Here is a 9071-nt window from a genome sequence, read left to right as displayed (position 1 = left end):
ACAATATGGAAATGATAGAGCTTAAGTAGGAGAAAACTTGGGAAACAAGGACATTTTTAGAGATAACCAAAATGGGCTTAGAAAGGTCTTGTCTAACTTCCTAGAATTCCTGGAATTGTTGGCACAATCAACAAGGACATTGGCTATTGCCAAAGAGTGTGAGCTCCGTGAAGTTGCCCGTCCCCTACAAACACAGCACAAATGATGAAACCCTGCGCATTGTTTACGCGTTTGTGCTGGTATGCGCCGTTAAGACTAGCGTTTGAGCTGCTTTCGTTTCCGAGACTTCTTTTTCGAGTGATCATATGACCATGTACGGCGCTGTTGACCGTTAGCAACCCAGTCTGGAAAGTTCATGCAATGTGTTGCTGGTGCGAGCGTAAGAATGTCTGGGGGGTGAGTTTGCATTTAATGCCAGAATTGTCCGTGCGTTTGTGTGAACGGGAAACTTAACATCGCCTCCAATATCATACCCTAATCACCGGAGCTGCGAGTTTAACCTTAATAAAGCGAACATTAGCAAACAGTTGCATGTTATTTAAAAAAAGGCTAGCACGTATTAATACTTCTTAGCTGTGTCAATATTTTTTTTAATCTGAAGAAGTAATTAGCTTCTCATTGAGTCCGTTTTAAATATGCAAATCAAAGGGGACTGGGTAGAACCCGCAACCGGATTGAAGACTATCACGCATGAATAAATAAATTTCAGACTTTTATTACACTGGTATCCTTTTATATATTACTGTACAAAACAATAATAAAACGTGTAGGAAATACAGTAAGAATCAAAACATTGTTACTATAGATTAAAACCATAGATTAAAAAATTCTGAGAGCTTTGTTCCAGCATTTAACATCACTTTTTCTACTAAGTTCTAGTGTATTTAAGTGAACTATAGCAGTTTTCTCCAGGGGCACAATTCCAGGAACAAGGATTAGCTTCTCCACATACCCTCCCTTTGTCATTCATTTAGTATATTCTCTAACAGAGTTAAGGGGGCATTGCTCTAGTACTTAAAATCACTGCCCCCCCAAAAATTTTACTTTTTTTAGTAGGTACAGGTGTACTTCATTAAACTATAACGAAATATAACAGTTTTTTTCCTGGGGCCCATCTCAAACTACATTTATTCTGGATGTAAGAATTCTATTTTGCACTGTTGGACAATTATTGTAGAGGGGATGAAAGATTTCCAGAGTCTATTACTGGCACACCAGGGGACAGAAGGTCGTCTCTCAGATGGGAGGAGTGTAAATTCTCAATGGAGGCTCCCAGCCTTCTTTCCTATCTTCTTTTTGTACGTGGCATGTAGGCCAATTTATGATGCTCCAAATATCTTGCAGTTTATTTTGAACAGTTTTAACAATGAATTACAATTTACGGTACTGATGGTGCAAAACTAACAAGTAAGCTGGTATTGTAAAACACTTCTGAAGTGTTAAAAGTGTCCCTTCTATCTAAAAGAAGTTGATTTTCTGTTGGCATTTTTTTGTAAAGGGTGTCACAATGTTTGCACCAAAATTTGATTTTGATCCATGACCAGCACAAGTACTTGAAGTCATTGGCAGCCTCTATACTCTGACCATTAGTTACAGCAGGCAGAGGCTACAGTATTTCCACATTAGCTTTAGGGTTTTTGCAAAGAAACATTATAAAAGATTTGGGGAAACTCTTCAGGAAGATGAAAATGATGCTTAGAGATGCCTAGCATTCAATGTCAGTTTTACACACGATTGTATTTTGGCTCAATTTGTCTTTTGCTGTTCAACAGATCCCTGTGCTATGATGATTACCTGAGGTTATCTGGTCGCTGGCCAAAATGTACTGTATACTGAAAACCCTTTATGCTTAAAAATCATCAATAAATGTTGTTTTTCAGACAAGCATCTTAAACATATATTTAAGGACTGGTATATATTTAGGAATTATCCTTGGTAAACACTTTAATTGTTACATACATTTTCTATAAAACCACTCTGTGCTATCTCTCCAAAATCATCAAGGATATGTTCATTGGTAGCTGGTGTCTTTGTTACATTATGTAAGTGAAAAGAGCACAAGACCCTCAGCAAGTAAAATGTTTTTTTTTGTTCTGGGAAGCTTTCAAAGACAACTACTGTATTCAGTTCTTATATCTGAGAAAACATAAATCACCTGATGTTTTTATTGTTGACTGTAAGACTCATCATTTTCTTAAATCGTTTAAGCACAGTAAATAACTTATGCACCTTCTCACATGTTGATTTGGGTATGAGGCTGTTTGTCACAGGAACAAAGCAGTGTGGTGACAAAGCTGGTTCCTGCCTATAGTTTCACCATGTCATTAAACCAAAACACTAGGAAAAGATAAAGTAAACAATAGGTTCTACATGCTTTGACCTGTATTGCTCTGTAGGAACACACAGGGATTATTATAAAGGGTTATTATAAGACAGAAACATCAGAATGTCAGAAGTTCCGAATGTCTGTAAAATACAAATGTCAAATTTCTTATTTTGAGCAAATACTTGTACAAAGAAAAGATGCTTGAGTGGGGAGCTGTGTCAGCATACAAAGGCTGCAAAGGAACACGCAAAGGTTGAATCTATGCTAAAAGCTAAAGAAAAGAGACAAAACACTTCAGTTGTGGAGCCTTATTCAGGTTTGACGGAGAGAGGGAAGGAGAAAACAGGACAGAGTAAGTGAGAAAGGACTGGGACCAAGGGCATAAAGTAGGTGAGAATGAATGTCCAAACTCAGGGAGAACAGGAGGAGAGGTGTAGAAAACTGAAATCAGCAGAAGAATAGAGACGATTTAGAAGAAGAAGAGTCTGTTATTGAAAGAATGGGGAAGGTGTGATCTAAGATTAAGAATATTTTTGGTTTTGGATGTCTTGCTTTCACACGAGTTCTGTAAACCTTATTTGAAGACACAGACGGAGATATCAGAAAGATCGTTTGATTGCCTACTGACAATTTGTAAAAACCTTTATAATTTTGTTTTTTTTTCATTTACTCTGATTGTACTTTTCTTGTCTTTTTCTCTATTCATGATGTGCATCTTAGTGGGTTTGGAAAGGCGCTTTATAAATAAAAGCTATTATTATTCATCTGTGATCCCACAGCTCTGACATGTTCCCAGAAATGGTCTCCCAGTCGTCTTCCTGTCTCAGCAATGTAACAGGCTGGGCATTTTCTGCATGAGAGGCAGTGAGTGAGATTGCTGGAACTACATGATGTCATCTGGGTGACACGGAACCACCCATAGAGGCCTTGTATGTGTGTGGTATTGGATATATATTGACAGATTGTATTGCAGGGGAAAGTGCCTGGTGTGGAAGGCTGCTATAGGTGGACAAGGGAGCTGTGAACAAGAAGACTGCACAGATTAGGTGGTCAGCAATATGACATAATGGGGCAGTCAGTAAAGAGATTTCCAGTGGAAGAGTCATCTTGCAAGGAAGGGAAGTTGTCACTGATGGTCCTGGGAATAGAATGGTCCTGGAAACGGATGGCTGGGAGTTCCTGTTCGGGTTGATGGTCTGAGGGCCATCTCTAGTGTCAGTTAGGACCCTGTCATTAACATGTTTTGGGTGTCTCTCCTGTCAATGAAAAAAGACTGCAATCTGAGGACTTCGTTTAGGAAATCCATGTCATCGGTGCATTGTCACTGGAGCATGAGGAACTGTGAAAAAGGGAGAGGGTTTTTAGTGTGCGTGGAGGGGAAAGAGCTATACAGGAGAGAGCTGTGTGAATCAATGGGTTTGTAAAAGACGTTGAGAGTCATTGATGGTTACTGGAGAGATTTATGTCCAGAAATGCAGTAATACTTACCTCTTGCTTGAAGGACCCAAGCAACCAAAATCATAACTAAATAGTTTTCTGTATCTCTTTTGTGCCAGAGAGAAAATGTTCTCCAGAGCTGGAATAAACCAACTAATCCCTAAAACAGGTCAGTGGTGCCAATTTTTTGTTGTTTTGTTATGCGTTTTTGGGGTTTTCACTTTACACATACGTATGTTACACTAAAATCAATGCTACTTACTGTACACTTGTAAGAACTGATGTTTTCTTTTCCTGATGCCTTCTGGTCTGGGATACCCTGCTCAAAGAGGAGTTTGGTGTGTATGTTTGGATTAGTTAGTTTAGGCAGTCTCAGAAACATAAAGAAAAAACAGCTGAAAAATACATAAACTAAATATAAGGACTTTTCAGGTGTGAAGTCTATAGGCAGCTATTGCAAGCTAGAAATAATCAGGGGCAAAACCCTTGTAACCCTAATAGAGACTACAGAAAATGAATGACAAAGGTAGGGAATTTTGACAGGCTGAATCTTATTCCTAGAATTCTGCCCAAGGACAAAACTATTATATTTCAATTAAGTTCACTTGCACCTATCAGGAAAAAAGTTCAATTGTTTTGGGGCAGCGATTATAAGTACTGGGACAAAGCTGTCAGAAACTTTAAAATCTATACGGATTTTAACTCATTTCCCTGAAAGTGTTATTATTATTTTTTTTTTATGATCAGTAAATGAATGTATAAAAGTAGAGCATTGTAAGAAAATACTAAAACCTGTTCAGTTACTGTCTGCGTTCCACCATTTCCACTTTCTGGGTTTTATCAAGTCCCAGATCAAGGGATGTTTAAAGATTCAACCCGTCTTTCGAGCCATGTATTTAAAAATACTAGAATTAACAACTTCCTGTCTTGCTATACTGTACTTCTGTAAAGCAAGACCATTGTTGTACTATTGTATGCAAAGCAAATTCTGAAACATGAAGAAGTTCTAGGAAGATGTTTTTCAAGGGGCACTATGTTAGTTTACCTACAGTAGGTAGCTCATAACACATCTTTAAAACCACATTGGTAACCCTTACAGTCTTGTACATGAAGACCTCTGAAACATTTGAAAATATTTTCACTTAAAATAATTGAACATATATCTAAGTTAAAAAAAAACATAATTATCCATGTCTTTGTATTGAAGTATTGAAGAGTAACCTTATTGAAACTTTAATTGAATATTTACGATTTGTTTTCAATTCAATTGAATTCAAAATACTTTATTCAGCCCCAGGGATTCAGATAATGAATAGTAAATTACAATCAATGTTGCACCTGAAACAGTGTTTCAGAATTCCTGTCTTTTATGTTTGGATTAAGCGGTAAGAATTATACTGTTAGAGTTAGTCAATCTCACCTGTGGTTACTGTATGTCACACACTGACACTGGTAAATGAGTATAACCTGTGTATACAGTGTATAGCATGATGAATTGATTGAATTTTGATGACTTTTTAAATTAATCAAAATGAAGTTGCATTTCTCTCTTAGAGATTACAATTAAGATTTAAAATAGAGCTCCTATGACACTTGCCAGCTGTCTGATATTCATAGGCAACATTTTTACCATCTGCACTCTTTGCACTTGACTACAGTCAGGATAAGATCAGATAAGATAAACTTCTTATCTTATAGTAAATTAAATAATAACTTCTCTAATAGTAATAATAAGGAGCAATGTGATGCTTCATTGATTGCAAAAATAGTTATTACATCCTTATCACTTTTCTGCTTTGAGCTCTCAGACTTCATGTCTGACACATAACATACAGGCTCCCTCAAATCTCCTGCAAATTTTGATACTTTATTTTTCACTGTCATTCGAAAAAATAACAAGTCATGTCCAGTTGCAAAAAAAAAAGGCTAGAAAAGCGCATTACAAAAGTATATATACAAAAGCGTGTCAGCAATCTTAATGCTTGAAAAGCGAGCAAGCAGGTCCCTGAACGGTAACTTGGCTTTAGACTGAAGAAGAGATGTGCCTGAGTGTTTTACGCGGCCGGCCTGGTGGCTCCGCGTGCTGAACTATCGGACACTTCTAAAAGTTCAGAAAGCAGATCAACTCCTGTGAGTTCAAGACGAGCCCCGAGCCTCCCCGTCAGACTGAGATCTAAGCCCCAGGTTCAGCTCTCGTGCTGTCGGAGTGAGTTTGTGAAGGTGGCTATTTTCTACCACGCCGGCCGTTTTGGGGGGCTCCATTTTCGGGGCCTTCCAAAACCGAGAAAAATTGGGAGGTTTAAGTCCTTTATAAATGCATATATAGTTGCATGCATGCATGCATAGTTCTTAATTCAATTCTAAAAAGCAGCCCCTTATACCACTGAGACACCTGCAGGACAAGTGTGGCACAAGCAATGAAAGAACGGTGCAGTCCTAACTAGGAGCGACAGGGGGGTCTCTCACCACCTCTTGATTCGATCAACCGACCGCAACCTAAACGATCCCGGCGAACAGGGGAATATCACTGTATTAGGTTGTCTGAAATGTCTAAGCCGTTATGTACATTATGTACGATTTGGTGAGTTTAAAGTTTGTTTATCTTCAGTAACGTCAGTGTTGAGCCCTTGTAACGGAATCCACAGCTGTCATTCAGGACTCCAATCCGCCTCCAGAATGACCTTCCTCAGCGGACACACCCCGTCCACCTGTCCCACAGGTGCGCCCGGCAAGATGGCAGCGGGGCGAGTTTCTGCAGCTCTAGGTGGGTTTGCGTTTTATTTCTAATTTTCTTATATTTAAGTGCATAAAATCAAATTTCACTTTGAGGAAAGATAGACATAAATGTATTGCTGTTGCAACTTTTGTTAATTGCATTCGTTCCTTTTTAATTTGTATTTTAGGACGCCAAAATGAGTGTTCTGTTCGTTTGAGCGTGCTTTCGAAGTTTTAAAAGTCTGCATTCAGCGTTTTACACTACCTTTCATGTAAGTATGTTTTTTTAAGATAACCTTCAAACGTTTGTTTTATAAAGCTGTACGCTGTAAGCTGTAAGGGCTATAAGAACGCTTTCTGCTCCGAAATGATAAAATATTGTAAAAATTAACTAGACTAATTCGTATGCTCTTTTATTTCTCGAGGTGACAAAATGATTTCCAGAACGGACCTCCAGTTATTAAAAGTGATTTTTCCAAGGTAAGTTATATTCTACTTTCTGCTATACCATTTATATGTGTGTAACTCGAAAAAGACAACGCCAATTTTCCAGCATTTTAACACCGGACCGGGTTTATACTAACAATACTGTATAACTTCTATATATAACTATGTATAAGTATTGTAATACTTTTGCTAAATAGAAACTCTGAGGCGCTGGTTCTTTTTATGGCTCCTTTACCCAGTGGATTCAATAGATTAATAAAGATGGATAATTAATAAATCTTATCGCTGGTTTTCAATGCGGGGGGTCAAATCCATTATGATACACGATGTATCATATAAGTAGAGTTGAATTTCTTTGTGGGGCGAACTTATTTTCTAAATATTGGAGTATAGGGACTGGGATGTTTCCAACGAGAAATCACAAATTACGTATTGGTTTCTTATAGAATTTGAGCGTGTTTGTATATTTCCTTATTCCGACATTTTATTAAAACAGTTTATTTACTTTCTTTACAGTTTATTAGACTTCACAACTTCAAGTGAATCGATTCTGCAAATCCGATATCCTGTTAACTTGATCCTTTTTCTTTTGCCTTTAGTTCTGCGGCTCCTGGTTCACTGCGCTCCGACGATGTCCTTTCCAACTCCACTCCAGCGACTCGCCGTGCTTTGGCAAGTTATCCTTGACAATGTGTGCTTTTCCTTACATTTCTTTTTGATACCAGTGGCTTGATCTGCGATGTTCCGATTCAGTGGTGTATTTTGTTCTTGACCTGCATTTTTCTTGTTGATTGCTACTACTGTATGTGCTGAACATTCTGCAATAAAAGCTCTTGATTTCATTTTGTGCATCGTCTTGTATTTTTTCAAGGTGTGTTGGAAGGGTTTGCTCTGGGCTGCTGTCTCACTCCTGTAAGTTTTTGGCTGGAGAATCTGGAGCGACCACGGGCAGTTTCTTGGGAACTGCGGGGGCTACCCCCTTTTTAAATGGCTCCAGATTTTCCTGCCTTTTTAGATAGTCTCTGGGGGGTTTAGGGTCCCTACCAGTGAGCCCGGGTACAGCCCCAGGGGGAGGAGAACTGAGGATAGCTCTAGCCAACCCCCCTCACTCCCAGCAAGAGGGGAAGGCAGGCTGGTGATGGCTTTGGTTCCAAGAGAGAGGAGGCACCCAGCGCGGAGTCAGCCTATCAGTCACATCTTGTAACTGATCGGCTTCTAAGTCCACACCAGGTGACCTGCCTCTCTGCAGGGACCAAAGCCATCACCAACCTGCCTTCCCCTCCAGCCGGGAGTGAGTGGGCTTGGCTAGAGCTATGGTCAATCAGCCAGCCCCCGCCTACCCCCTCTCCAATAAGGCGGGTGGGCGAGGCTCGGTTTGATTGATACCACACCCTGAAAAAGCCTCGATATGCTTTTTGGCGGGAAAATCTGGAGAAGCTTAAAAAGGGGGTTGCCTCTGCAGTTTCCAAGTGAAAATGCGACAGGGTGTCCCCTTGCGGCCGGGGATTCCAAGCATAAAGTAGCCCTTCGCATCTCAGAAACTGTTTGCAAGATCTCCGCCAAAAACTCACCAACATCAAGGATTTTCAGGAGGAAGGGGGTACAGAACTCTGCACGAGAACTGAAAGAACAAAATCAAACTCCAATGACCCAATTTATTGAGCGAAAACAAAACATTCTAGTACAACAGATGCACAGGCTTTGAAGTGCAATTTAACATGCATTTTATTTACAAAGTGTCAAAAGCACGGCTACATTAACGCTAAATATTTCCATTCAACTACGGAAAAAAACAAACATACAATATGTTACTGTTTCGCCGAGGAAGCGACCTGAATTAAGACAGGAACTTCGTTGCATTTCCTGCAAAACCAGAGAAATTCGTATTAGTTGAGTTTTTCGTTACAAACAGGACTTCGAAATGATCCCTGATCGTTAGATCGAGCTTCCGTATTGACTGACACGATCAGAAGATATAAGCTTTAAAAGGATTTACCGTTGGAATAAAGAGCTTAGCCTGGTGTAACAGAAAATGTTCCTGTTTAACAGGGCTTTGAAGTACGCAGGCTTACATTTAAAGTGTGAATACCGAAGGCACAACGCAATCAATACAGCTACAATACACCGATAAGATAGAAACCACCAC

The 9071-nt window shown here is 39.3% G+C and overlaps 1 protein-coding gene across 3 annotated transcripts; it reads left to right on the top strand.

Moving 5' to 3' along the window:
* The first annotated feature begins 214 nt into the window (after positions 1-214).
* Positions 215-7767, top strand: LOC148674786 (uncharacterized). 3 transcript variants are annotated; one of them, XR_015935396.1, is made up of 6 exons: positions 218-396; positions 3883-3932; positions 6372-6527; positions 6667-6750; positions 6904-6958; positions 7525-7767. XR_015935396.1 is itself a non-coding variant. In XM_088625405.1 (5 exons), exons 1-5 carry the CDS (start codon positions 356-358, stop codon positions 7610-7612), a joined length of 390 nt encoding a protein of 129 aa, XP_088481531.1. In that variant the 5' UTR covers positions 215-355; the 3' UTR covers positions 7613-7767. The 3 variants fall into 3 exon arrangements, 2 of the variants coding, with proteins under 2 accessions (XP_088481531.1, XP_088481532.1); XM_088625405.1 differs by lacking the exon at positions 6667-6750 and having other exon boundaries at positions 215-396; XM_088625406.1 differs by lacking the exons at positions 3883-3932; positions 6667-6750 and having other exon boundaries at positions 220-396.
* The last annotated feature ends 1304 nt before the right edge of the window (positions 7768-9071 follow it).

This window comes from Lepisosteus platostomus, chromosome 3 (genome assembly GCF_059453375.1).
Source record: "Lepisosteus platostomus isolate fLepPlt1 chromosome 3, fLepPlt1.hap1, whole genome shotgun sequence".
NCBI classification, from domain to species: domain Eukaryota; kingdom Metazoa; phylum Chordata; class Actinopteri; order Semionotiformes; family Lepisosteidae; genus Lepisosteus; species Lepisosteus platostomus.
Note: the sequence above shows the minus strand (reverse complement) of the source record. Positions and strands in the feature narration are given on the sequence as shown.

What these genes read in the sequence shown, in the direction of transcription:
- LOC148674786 (XM_088625405.1), top strand. Translation starts at nt 356, where the DNA reads ATGCAATGTGTTGCTGGTGCGAGCGTAAGAATGTCTGGGGG. An exon ending in AGCGTAAGAATGTCTGGGGG is followed by an intron (nt 397 to 3,882) that starts GTGAGTTTGCAT and finishes CTTTTGTGCCAG; the next exon opens with AGAGAAAATGTTCTCCAGAG. An exon ending in GCGAGTTTCTGCAGCTCTAG is followed by an intron (nt 6,528 to 6,903) that starts GTGGGTTTGCGT and finishes TTATTTCTCGAG; the next exon opens with GTGACAAAATGATTTCCAGA.